Source organism: Cetorhinus maximus, chromosome 4, assembly GCF_964194155.1.
Source record: "Cetorhinus maximus chromosome 4, sCetMax3.hap1.1, whole genome shotgun sequence".
In the NCBI taxonomy this organism is placed as follows: Eukaryota; Metazoa; Chordata; class Chondrichthyes; order Lamniformes; family Cetorhinidae; genus Cetorhinus; species Cetorhinus maximus.
Window position 1 is genome coordinate 136,904,032 of NC_135882.1, and position 13,652 is coordinate 136,917,683.

At 42.4% G+C, this 13,652-nt stretch overlaps 1 protein-coding gene and 1 long non-coding RNA gene across 2 annotated transcripts in view; both read left to right on the top strand.

The window, feature by feature from the left end:
- LOC144679930 (uncharacterized) overlaps nucleotides 1-13,652 on the top strand; it is an 871,259-nt gene that overhangs the window by 846,210 nt on the left and 11,397 nt on the right. The gene's annotated exons all lie outside the window — the stretch shown is intronic.
- The window catches only part of LOC144679398 (interferon-induced, double-stranded RNA-activated protein kinase-like), a 28,015-nt gene that overhangs the window by 5,695 nt on the left and 8,668 nt on the right, over nucleotides 1-13,652 (top strand). Inside the window, exons 5-8 of the mRNA XM_078539756.1 lie at nucleotides 536-646; nucleotides 2,890-3,061; nucleotides 3,376-3,516; nucleotides 10,630-10,737. Coding sequence (XP_078395882.1) covers nucleotides 536-646; nucleotides 2,890-3,061; nucleotides 3,376-3,516; nucleotides 10,630-10,737 — 532 coding nt within the window. The remainder of the gene's footprint in view (nucleotides 1-535; nucleotides 647-2,889; nucleotides 3,062-3,375; nucleotides 3,517-10,629; nucleotides 10,738-13,652) is intronic.

The following is a 13,652-nucleotide window of genomic DNA, read 5'->3' on the forward strand; positions in this document are numbered from 1 at the left end:
CGCAATTGGATATTTGTTAACAATCCTGAGTGTGCTAAGAATTATGCTGGCAACCAATTTAAGATTGTCAGTTGGGCTTGCAATGTGGTGCACTTATGTGTGCTACAAGCAACATTTATTAATACACAGAGCCCTGTTCTTTGCAGACAGAGTAACATGTACACAAATTGCGCCTGTTTCAACTGAACAAAATGGGCGACAGCTGTTTTCTGGCTCATTCCCTAGGGCAATGCCTTGACCAATCAGAGTTAACCTACCTGTCAGTCATCAGCTAACTGGTGCATTCCCCATGGCAACACCTCTACCAATCAGAGTCCACCTGCCAGCCAATCAGCACTCTCTTCTTATGAAGTATAAATTGTTGTTCCCTTTACATTTGGTATTCATGCGAATTGTCCTGATGCGTGCAAGACGAAAAGCAACATGTCTCTTTTTTAAGTGATACTCCCAAAATACTTCATCATTGATTGAGTTCTGTGAATGTATTCTGTGCAAGGTATAGAATTGATAGGATGTTATGCACTTTTGTACTTAGGGATGTGGATACACTAAGCACAGTACTAAAGGAAGCCAGAACACTCGCAACATTCTCTCATCAAAATATCATCCGTTACTTCAGTTCCTGGATTGACACTTCTTCATCCCGGTAGGTTGAGTTCAACATTTAGATAGTAGAGTTATTCTAATACAGAAGTGATCATAAGAAAAATCAGTATTGATTTACACTCCTCTCAATCCATCTATTAATCTATATTCCCTACTCAGCATGCAGCCCCTACATTGGTAACACCAAATGCAACGTGGGTGGTCACTTTGCTGAACCTCTCTGTTCTGTCTGTAAGAGTGACAAAAACCTTGAATGGTCTTCTGGGTAAAGTGGTGGAGGAAAAAGACTATCAATTCATTAAAAAGGTAGAGACTGTCATGAGGCTGTTTTCCTGCATGCTTGCCAGTTTCCTGGTGCTTTTAAGGCTATACATGATAATGATCTATCCTTGACACCCTCCTATTTCTCATTTATATCATTGCTGCCCCTCAGCAACATCATTAGTTTTCACATGTACGGTGCTGACACCCAGCTTTACCTTATCACCACCTCTCTCAACTCAACTGTTGCTTCTGACCTCATATTCATGCCAACACGAAGGTCGCTTATTTCCACCTCAGTAACATCACCTGATTGTTCCAATGCCTCAGCTTAACTGCTGCTGAAACCCTGATTCATGCCTTCATTACCTCGAGACATGACTATTCCAGTGCAGACCTGATGTGTCTCCCTCGTTCTCCCCTCCATAAACTTGAAGTCATCCAAAACTCTACTGTTCCTGTCCTAATTTGCACTGAATCCACGTCCCTATCACTCCTTTGTTTATTGACCTACATTAGCTCCCAGTCAAGCAATATCTTAATTTTAAAATTCTCATCTTAGTTGTCAAATCCCTCCATGGCCTCACCTCTCCCTATTGCTGTGATCTCCTCCAGACCCACAACCCCCTGAGATATATGTTCTTCTCTAATTTTGGCCTCTACTGCATCCCGATTTTAATCACTCCACCATGGATGGCTGCACCTTCAGTTGCCTCGGCCCTAAGCTCTGGAATATCCTCCCTTTGTCCCTCTGCCTCTCTTCCTTGCTTTCCTCCTTTAAAACACTGTTTAAAACCCACCTCTTTTACCGAGTTTTTATCTCCTTATGTGTTTCGGTGTCATACCATGTTTGGTATACAATGCTCCTATGAAATGCCTCAGGATGTTTTATTACTTATAAGTGCAACGTAGATAAAAATTGTTGTGGATTCTTAGCAATTTCAATTAGCATTTAGTATTTGTGAATGATAGATCAATTGATGCTCTCAAGACTGAGATTGGTAGATTATGTTGGGTAAGGGTATAAAGAGACATGGATCAAAGATTAGAGGTACAGATCAGTAAAGATCTAATAGAATAGTGGAACAAGCTTGAGGGCTGAGTGGCCTTCTCCTTTTCCTATATTCCTATTCTTATTCCAGCTTGGGCTGATAAGTAGCAAGTAACATTTGCTCCACACAAGTGCCAGGCAATGACCATCTCTAACAAGACAGAATCTGATCATCTCGCCTTGAAATTCAATAGTGTTTACATCACTGAATCCCCCACTATCAACATCCTGGGGGTTACCATTAACAGAAACCGAACTGGACCAGTATTATAAATACTGTGGCTACTAGAGCAGGTCAGAGGTTGGGAATTCTGCAGCGAGTAACTCACCTCCTGACTCCCAAAGCCTGCCCACCATCTACAAGGCACAAGTCAGGAGTGTGATGGAATACTCTTCATTTGCCTGGATGAATGCAACTCCAACAATGCCCAAAAAAGCAGCTCACCACCACCTTCTCAAGGGCAATTAGGGATGGGCAACAAATGCTGGCCTAGCCAATGACACCGAAATCCCTTGAAAGAATAAAAAATAACCACAGCCTTCTGGCTCAGAGGTTGGGATACAGGCAAGTTGAGATAATTGACAGATTTTTGCATGTCAATTTAAAAAGGAATTCACCAGAAGAGTTTACATGGTAACTAGAGTTTAAGCATGAAAATTCACCTTCATCACTGGAAGCAATTAAGGTAATTTGAATCCATATTACCTATTTTTGGGAGATCTGTAAATAAATACGTCCTCATCAGAAAGCCTTTCTCCCATACCAGTTTTATCAAGAATAGAAAATGGCTTTATGGGCAGAATAAGTATCCTTATAAATGATGGGGATCCATCTGAAGAAGGTGAAGTGGAGTGGGACTAAATGGATAGCTCTTTCGAAGAACAAGAGATGATGGGCCAAATGGATTCCTTCTGTGCTGTAAAATTCTGTGGTCTACGATTAAAATCTGATTTTACGTTGTTTTCATTAGGAAGAACAAATATCTCTGCATTCAAATGGAGTTGTGCAAGAAGACGCTGAAGGAGTGGCTAGAAAACGTTGATGTCGATGAACTGGACAGGAGTCGGCTTCAAATAGCTTATCAGATCAGTAATGGCTTGGTTTACATTCACAGTCAAAATTACATCCATCGGGATTTGAAGGTAGGAATTTTTCTATTTTATAATGAGACTGTGAAAGTGCTTATAGTAAAATATCCTGCCTACACTCATTGGCCTGGCTCACACACAAAGGAGGTGTGAGGGATCTAAGAGCTTTACCCTTCAGAGGTTGTCACCTTCAAAAGAGATGGAAGAAAATTGGCAACAGGGTTCTTGATCAGATGTTCCTTCTCTAATGTTCTTGATCTGACATTCCCAATTTGATGTTCTTGCTCTGCTGCTCCTGCTCTAATGTTCTTGATCTGATTTTCCTGATCTGATACCCCCAATTTGATATTCCTGTTCTTTCTCAAAAGCCTGCCAATATCTTCTTTGCATCAGACGAACAGATCAAAATTGGAGACTTTGGGCTCGTTACGTCCTGGAAGAGAGAAGGGTCTGATCAGTTTCGCCGATCACCAGACACTGGAACTCGTTTATACATGGCACCAGAACAGGTTTGAGTACTTTGTGAATGTCTAATTGTTAAGATCTGCCAGCAATTTTAGATATTTGGGCTATTGTCGATATATAGGGAATCAAGATATTCAAAGAATATCTCTCCAATATTTTTTTATTTGGTCTCCAGTTGTCATGCTCGCACCAAGCTTAAGAGTTTCCAAATTAAGCTACTCAGAAATCCAGTGTAAAGTTTGCATGTAGGTTCTTATTTTCCATTCTACCCAGTTTTGCATGGGTCTGGTGTAGGCTGGAACAGGAAATAAGCTAGACAGGCATTACACCAGTTCCATATTGATTATCGTCGCTTCTGGAATTTTCTGCAAAAGGTAATAGCAGTCCCTGAATACATAGCAACATAGAAACTAGGAGCAGGAGTAGGCCATTCAGCCCTTCAAGCCTGCTCCGCCATTCAATATAATCATGGCCGATCCTCTATCTCAACGCCACATTCCCGCTTTCTCTCCATACCCCTTGATGCGCATAATATCCAAAAATTTATCAATTTCTTTCTTAATATACTCAGTGATCCAGCCTCCACAGCCTTCTGTGATAGACAATTCCACAGGTTGCCCACCCTCTGAGTGAAGAAATTTTTCCTCATCTCAGTCCTAAATGGCCTGCCCCATATCCTGAGACTGTGGCTCTTGGTTCTAGACTCCCCAACCAGGGAAAACATCCTGGCTGCATCCAGTCTGTCTAGCCCTGTTAGAATTTTATAGGTTTCAATCAGATCCCCTCTCATTCTTTTAAACTTTAGTGAATACAGGCCCAGTCGAACCAACCTATCCTCATATGACAGTCCTGCCATCCCAGCACCAACCTAGTGAACCTTCGCTGCACTCTCTCTATGGCAAGTATATCCTTTCTTAGATAGGGAGACAAAACTGCACGCAATACTCCAGGTGTGGTCTCACCAAGGCCTTGTATTACTGCAGTAAGACATCCCTATTTCTGAACTCAAATCCTCTTGCAATGAAGGCCAACATACAATTTGTCTTCCTAATTGCTTGCTGCACCTGCCTATTAACTTTCATTGACTGGTGTACAAGGATACCCAGATCCCTTTGTACATCCACATTTCCCAATATATCACCATTTAAATAATACTCTGTCTTTTTGTTTTTCACACCAAAACGTATAACTTCACATTTATCCACATTAAACTATATCTGCCATGTGTTTGCCCACACAAACAACTTGACTAAATGACCCTGAAGCCTCCTTGCATCCTCCTCACAACTCCGCCCAGTTTTGTGTCATCAGCAAATTTGGAAATGTTGCATTTGGTTCCCCCATCCAAGTCATTTATATACATCATGAATAGCTGGGGCCCAAGCACTGATCCCTGCAGTATGCCACTAGTCGCCGCCTGCCACCTGGAAAAAGAACCATTTAATCCCACTCTCTGTTTCTGGTCTGTCAACCAATTCTCAATCCATGCCAGTATATTACCCCTGATCCCATGAGCTTTAATTTTGCCCACCAGCCTCTTATGTGGGACCTTATCAAAAGCCTTCTTGAAATCCAAATACGCCACATCCACTGGTTCTTCCTTATCTATTTTACTAGTTACATCCTCAAAAAATTCCAGTAGATTAGTTAAGCATGATTTCCCTTTCATAAACCCAAGCTGGCTTTGTCTAACCCTGTTAATGCTTTCCAAGTGTTCTGTTACCACGACTTTTATAGCAGACTCTAGCATTTTCCTCACTACTGATGTTAGGCTAACTGGTCTGTAATTCTGTTTTTTCTCTTCCTCCTTTTTTAAATAGTGGGGTTACATTTGCCACCCTCCAATCTGTAGGAACTGCTCCAGAGTCCATAGAATTTTGGAAGATGACCACCAATGCATCCAATATTTCCAGGGCCACTTCCTTCAGTACTCTGAGATGTAGAATATCAGGCCTTGGGGATTTTTCAGTCTTTAACCCATTAATTTCTCTAGCACTATTTTTTTAACTAATACTGATTTTCTTCAATTTCTCCCTCTCACTAGACCCTTGGTTGCTTAACATTTCTGTGAAATTATTTGTGTCCTCTTTTTTGAAGACAGAACCAAAATATATGTTCAATTCTTCTGCCATTTCTTTGTTGCCCATTATAATTTCCCCCATTTCTGATGGTAAGAGACCTACATTTGAACATCCGCATAGATATAATGTCATACAACGTGCTTCCTGTCGCTGAAGTAGCAATGTTGCTGGACTAGTAATGCTTTGCACCAATTTTCTGCTCGGATTGTACCAAGCAAAATATCCCGTCTTTTGCTTCCCCAATATGGAGTTTACTTTGTTTTCTCGTAGTGTAACATCCCACTTACTTAAGTTCATTCATCTCTGTAGATTGGCATATTCAAAGTTTTGGGGTTTTTTAAATTTGTTTGGGATATGAGCATTGCTGGGAAGGCCAGCATTTATTGTCCATCCCTAAATGTACTTGAGAAGATGGTGATGAGCTGCCTTCTTGATCCACTGTGCTTCAGTACCCCCAGATTGCTGTTAGGAAGGGAGTTCCAGGATTTTGACCCAGCAGCCATGAAGGAACAGCGCAATATAGTTCCAAGTCAGGTTGGTGTGTGGCCTGGAGGTAGTGGTGTTCCCATGCGTCCGTTGCCCTTGTTCTTTTGGTGATAGAGGTTGCAGGTTTGGAAGGTGCTGTCAAAGTTGGCAAGTCACTGCAGTGCTGCTTATAGATAGTGCACACTGCTACCATTGTGCATGGGTAATGGAGGGGGTGGAGGTTTAAGATGGTAGCTAGGATGCCCATCAAGCAGGCTGCTTTGTATAGGATGGTGTCAAGCTTCTTGAGTATTGTTGGAGCTGCACTTATCCAGTCAAATGGAGAATATTCCATCACTCTGCCGACCTTGAGGAGTCACTACAAAATTCCCAATCTCTTGCAGTTTTTATATAGCTGGTCCAGTTCTCAATGGTAACCCCCAGGATGTTGATTGTGGGGATTTAGCAATGGTGACACCATTGACTATCAAGGTGTGATGGTTAGATTCTCTTTTGTTGGAGATGGTCATTGCTTGACACTTTTGTAGCATGAATGATGCTTGCCACTTATCAGCCCAAGCCTGAATCTTGTCCAAGTCTTGCTCCATGTGGGCATGAACTGCTTCAGTATCTGAGGAGTTGTAAATGGCACTGAACATTGTGCAATGATCAGTGAACATCTCCTTTCTGACCTATGATGTTGGAAAGGTAATTGATGAAGATGGTTGGGCCTAGGGCACTGCCCTGAGAAACTCCTGAGGCGATGTCCTGGCACTGAGATGATTGGCCTCCAACAACCACAACCATCTTCCTTAATGCTAGGTTTGACTCCAACTAGCGGAGCATTTCCACCCTGATTCCCATTGACTTCAGTTTTGCTAGGGCTGCTTCATGCCATTCTCGATGGGATACTGCTTTGATTTCAAGGGCCAACACTCTCATCTCACCTCTGAAATTCAACTTTTTGACTGTGTTTGAACCAAGGCTATAATGAGGTCTGGAACACAATTACCATGACAAAACCTAAACTAATCATTGGTGAGCAGATTATTGGAGAGGAAGTGCTGCTTGATAGTAGTGTCAATGACATTTCCCATCACTTTGCTGATGATTGAGAGTAGATTGAAGGGGGTTCTAATTAGCCAAATTGGAATTGTCCTGATTTTTGTGGGCAGAGCATATATAGGCAATTTTCAACATTGTACAGTAGGTTGCAGTATTGTAGCTGTGATGGACAACTTGACTTTAGGAATGGTTAGTTCTGGAGTATAATTCTTCAATACTACAACAAGGATATTGCCAGGACCCATAGCCTTTGTTACATCCAGTGCCATCAGCTGTTCCTTGATAGCATGTGAATCAAATTAGCTGAACACTGCCACCTATGACACTGGAAACATTGAGAGGAGATCCTCGAGATGGATCATCCACTTGGCAATTTTGGCTGAAGGTGGCTGCAACTGTTTCAGCCTTGACTTTTGAACTCACATGCTGGGTTCTGCCATCATTGAAAATGGCAATGTTTATGGAGTCTTCTCCTCCAGTTAGTTGTTTACTTGTCCACCACCATTCACAACGGGATGTGGCACAATTGCATAGCTTTATCTGACCTAGGAATCCGGGGGTTAGGTACTGAGTAGACTTCTCAAACTTTCCTGTTTGTGGAAGACCCCACTGTTTTTGCTTAACACCACAAAAACTTCATCAGAATTAATGGGAAGAATGGCACTATTTCTGATGAGGCATCAAAGAAGGAGGCCATTTGGCCCATCATCAGCTCCCGAATGAGTAATTCATTTATTGTTATTGTCCTGCCTTCTCCTCGTAAACATGCATATTCTTCCTTTTCAGAGAATAGCCTAATTCTTTTGAATGCTTCAGTTAAACTGATCTCCACCATACTCTCAGGCAGTACGTTTCAGATCTTAACCACTCCCTGCATGAAAAAGTTTTCTCTTGTGTCGCTTTTGCTTCTCTTGCCACTTACTTTAAATCTGTGCCCTCTCGTTTTCAATCCTTTCACGAGTGGGAACAGTTTCTCCTTATCTGCTCTGTCCAGACCCCTCATGATTTTGAATACTTCTATCAAATCTCCTCTCAGCCTTCTTTTCTCCAAGGAAAAAGTCCTAACTTTTCCAATCTGTCTTCATAACTGAAGTTCCTCATCCCTGGAACCATTCTCATGAATCTATTCTGCACTCTCTGCAATGCATTCATATCCTTCCTAATGCATCCAGAAGTGAACACAATACTCCAGCTGAGGCCGAACTAGTGTCTTATATAAGTCTTATATAAGCTCGTTCCACTTGCACTCTATGCTCATATTAATAAAGCCTAGGATACAGTACATTTTATTAACCGCGCTCTCAACCTGTCCTGCCACCTCAATGACTTATGCACATATACACCCAGATCCGACTTAGCAAAATGAATCACTTCATGTTTTTTCCAAATTGAAGTTCATCTGCCACCTGTCTGCCAATTCCACCAACTTATTTATATCCTTTTGAAGTTCTACACTATCCTCCTCACAGTTCACAGTGCTTCCAAGTTTCATGTCATCCGCAAATTTTGAAATTGTTCCCTGTACACCACGGTCTAAGTCATTAATATATATCAGGAAAAGAAAGGCTCCCAACACTGATCCCTGGGGAATCACTACAAACCTTCCTCCAACCTGAAAAACATCCATTAACCACTACTCTCAGTTTCCTGTCACTCAACCAATTTCATATCCATGTTGCTACTGTTTGTCATGCAGCACTGTATCAAATGCCTTTTGGAAGTCCATGTACACTACATCAACAGAATTGCCCTCATCAAGTCTCTTTGTTACCTCTTCAAAAACTCCAGGAAGTTAGTCAAACATGATTTCCCCTTAAGAAACCCATGTTGGCTTTCCTAACTTCATCTGCATTTGTCCATGTGACTATTAAATATTGTTTCTAAAAGTTTCCACACCACCAAAGTTAAACTGATTGGCATGTAGTTGCTGGGGTTATCTTTATACTCTTTTTGAACAAGGGTGTAACATTTACAATTCTCCAGTCCTCTGGCGCCATTCCTGAATCCAAGGAAATCTGAAAAATTATGGCCAGTGCCTTCACAATTTCCACTCTCACTTCCTTCGGTATCCTTGAAAGCATCTCATCAAGTCCTGGTGCTTTATCAATTTTAAGGAAAGCATATCTAATACCTCCTCTTTATCAGTATTTACCCCTCTAGTGTTTAAATTATCTCCTCTTTCAGCATATCCTAAGTAGCACCTTCATCTTTGGTAAAGACAGATGCAAAGTATTCATTTAATATCTCAGCTGTGCCCTCTGCCTCCATGCATAAATCCCCTTTTTAGTCCCTAATTAGACCTACTCCTCCTTTTACCACACTTTTACAAATTATATGCCTAGAGAAGACTTTGGGATTCCCTTTTATGTTGGCTGCCAGTTTCTTCTTGTACTCCCTCTTTGCTTCCCTTATTTGCTTTTTCACCTCCCCTCTGAACCTTCTGTATTCAGCCTGGTTCTCAATTGTATTTTCTACCTGACATCTGTCTTAAGTGTAGTATAAAGGTATCCAGCCTAGAAAGGGTTAACGTGGAACTGGGTACAGTACTGCCCACAGTGTGATGTAAAGAGTCACATGACCATAGTCTAGAGGGCAGTCTCGCACTGAACAGAGACCTGTGCAGAAGCCAACATGGAGTTAGCTCCTAGTTTGGACTGTTCTGTGAATAAACGTACATAATTATGTGTTACCAATAAACACTTAATATTAAACTATACAAGACTCAGAACCTCTTCATGAGGCCTACTGAACACCATACAACATCTTACAACAATAAGCACACTTTTTCTTCTTCTTCTTAATTTCTATCTCTCCTGATATCGAGGGAGCTCTGGATTTGTTTGCCCTACCTTTCCCTTCAGTGGGAATATTCCTTCACTGTGCCCGAACTATCTCTTCTTTAAAGGTAGCCCATTGTTCAGCTACCATTTTCCCTACCAATCTTTGACTTCAATTTATTTGTCCCACATCCGTTCTTACCCCATTGAGGTTGGCTTTCTCCCAGTTAATTATTCGTACTTCGGATTGCTCTTTGCCCTTTTCCATAGTCAACCTAAACCTTATGGTACAATGATCACTGTCCCTGAAATGTTCTTCCACTGACACTTGATCCACTTAGCACACCTCATTCCCGAGAACTAGGTCTAACAATGCTTCCTTTGTCATTGGACTGTAAACATGCTGCTGTAGAAAATTTTCCTGACACACTCTAGGAGCTCTTGCCCTTCTCTGCCCTTTACGCTACTACTATTCCAGTCTGTATTCAGATAATTAAAAGCCCCATTATAACTAGTTTTCTTTGTCACTTAGTTTGGAGAATGTTAAACATGTTGATGGTGTTCTTTTTCATGTCAGAAACATGTCAGTAGTTAATACCTGCTCCACACATTACTGACATTGATAGTTGTTTTTCTTGTGCATTCAAGTGATGAAACATTAAGGAATGGAATCAATGGGATATTGGAGGAGTATTCTCTGCACTGGATCTTCTTTTCATTTGTTGTGTTGTGGTTTTAAAATGGAAATTTTAAAAAATTTTGATTGTAGATGTCTGAAGAATACAACCACAAAGTGGATATCTATTCCTTGGGTCTTATATTATTTGAACTTATGTCACCTATCTTGAAATTTGGAACGAATCATGAGAAGCAGAAGGTAAGATTTAATCAATAATACGGGTTGAATAAGAGAGAAAAAGTTTTCTGCTACTCCCTTTCTTCCTCAGGATGCTAAGTCATGGGTCTTTAACAATCTCACTCAAGTGTCCATTCTTTGTTAAAACAAAAAACTACTGGAAATCCAAAACAAAAACAGAATTACCTGGAAAAACTCAGCAGGTCTGGCAGCATCGGCGGAGAAGAAAAGAATTGACGTTTCGAGTCCTCATGACCCTTCAGCAGAACTGAGTGAAGTTAGGAGAGGGGTGAAATATAAGCTGGTTTAAGGTCGGGGGGCGGGGGGGCGGGGGGGGTGGGGGGGCGGGTGTGGGGGAGAGAGAGAAGTTGTGGTGGGGAGTGGTTGTAGGGACAAGCAAGCAGTGATAGGAGCAGATAATCAAAAGATGTTACAGACAAAGGAACAGGGAGGTGTTAAAGGTGGTGATGTTATCTAAGAGAATGTGCTAATTAAGAATGGATGGCAGGACACTCAAAGTACAGCTCTAGTTGGGGTGGGGTGGAAAGACTGACAGGGTATTATAGTTATAGATTTAAAAATAATGGAAATAGGTGGGAAAAGAAAAATCTGTATAAATTATTGGAAAAAACAAAAGGAAGGGGGAAGAAATGGAAATGGGGGTGGGGATGGGGGAGGGAGTTTAAGATCTAAAGTTGTTGAATTCAATATTCAGCCCGGAAGGCTGTAAAGTGCCTAGTCGGAAGATGAGGTGCTGTTCCTCCAGTTTGCGTTGGGCTTCACTGGAACAATGCAGCAAGCCAAGGACAGACATGTGGGCAAAAGAGCAGGGTGGAGTGTTAAAATGGCAAGCGACAGGGAGGTTTGGGTCTTTCTTGTGGACAGACCGCAGGTGTTCTGCAAAGCGGTCGCCCAGTTTGCGTTTGGTCTCTCCAATGTAGAGGAGACCGCATTGGGAGCAACGAATGCAGTAGACTAAATTAGAGGAAATGCAAGTGAAATGCTGCTTCACTTGAAAGGAGTGTTTGGGCCCTTGGACGGTGAGGAGAGAGGAAGTGAAGGGGCAGGTGTTGCATCTTCTGCGTGGGCATGGGGAGGTGCCATAGGTGGGGGTTGAGGAGTAGGGGGTGATGGAGGAGTGGACCAGGGTGTCCCAGAGGGAACGATCCCTAAGGAATGCCGCCAGGGGGGGTGAAGGGAAGATGTGTTTGGTGGTGGCATCATGCTGGAGTTGGCGGAAATGGCGGAGGTTGATCCTTTGAATGCGGAGGCTGGTGGGGTGATAAGTGAGGACAAGGGGGACCCTATCATGTTTCTGGGAGGGAGGAGAAGGCGTGAGGGTGGATGCGCGGGAGATGGGCCAGACACGGTTGAGGGCCCTGTCAACCACCGTGGGTGGAAAACCTCGGTTAAGGAAGAAGGAGGACATGTCAGAGGAACTGTTTTTGAAGGTAGTATGATCAGAACAGATGCGACGGAGGCGAAGGAACTGAGAGAATGGTTGGAGTCCTTACAGGAAGCGGGGTGTGAGGAGCTGTAGTCGAGGTAGCTGTGGGAGTCGGTAGGCTTGTAATGGATATTGGTGGACAGTCTATCATCAGAAATTGAGACAGAGAGGTCAAGGGAAGGGAAGTGTCAGAGATGGACCATGTGAAAATGATTCTTAATTAGCACATTCTCTTAGATAATATCACCACCTTTAACACCTCCCTGTTCCTTTGTCTGTAACATCTTTTGATTATCTGCTCTTATCACTGCTTGCTTGTCCCTACAACCACCAACCCCCCCAACTTCTCTCCCCCCCACCAACCCCCACCCACCTTAAACCAGCTTATATTTCACCCCTCTCCTAACTTCACTCAGTTCTGCTGAAGGGTCATGAGGACTCGAAACGTCAACTCTTTTCTTCTCCGCCAATGCTGCCAGACCTGCTGAGTTTTTCCAGGTAATTCTGTTTTTGTTTTGTCCATTCTTTATACTAGATGGTGGGTGTTGGCGGACTATTTGAATATCACAATATCACCAATCTGATGCATTTATATGCAGCTAACATGTACACAGTTTCTAGCAGTAGCTACTAGATACGCCAGTACAGATTGGGTCTAGGTGTGATGCCAGGTGAGAACAGGTACAAGCTGAGTAAGAATTCTGTGCTGGTGAGGACTGGTATTCCTGAGTGTGGTGTCAAGTGACGATTGGTGCTGTTTGGGTTTTGGCTCAGTATTAAGTATGGTTTGGGACAGATCAAGTCTGGATGAGGATTGGTATTGATTGCATTTGGGCTTAGCGTTAAGCTGGAGTGGTGATGTGATGGGTGAGGACTAGTACAGAATGGGTCTGGGTGCAGAGCCGGGTGAGTACAGTGCAGATTGGGTCTTGTCACATTCACGCAATATGGACTTATGAAGTATAAACTTGAAATTGACACTTTAAAACAAAATGGTATTTAGAGGTCAGGTGACCTTTTCCTTCCAGCCAAGACGTAAGGATCAACAAGACCCCCTGTTAATCTTCATACCTGGACAAGTCTTGACAAAGTTGTTAAAAAGTAAACAATCTTTCTGGACATATCATTGCGAAGTCACTAAAATTCAAAAGGCGCTTCCTGTAGTGAATGGCTGCCCTTCACCAAGTGATTAAAGGAACTGTTTTCACAATACCATTTGCAGACTTTTTGACTTCAGAATTGAAACCCAGAGAATTGGTGTGAAAAACTCTATTTTATCATGATGGTATGTGAATGGGTGATACCCAGACCCAATTGTTTGGCAATGACCTAGCCATCTGAAACCATTTGTAAGGACATTGGAAAAAGGTGCTCTGGTCACATGTCAGACACTAGGAGCAGAATTTTCCAGCCCTGCCAACAGTGGGAAGCTTGGTAGGCTGGGGAACTTAATTTGGCGTGAGGTCAATAATCAGTTTCCCGATGTCAG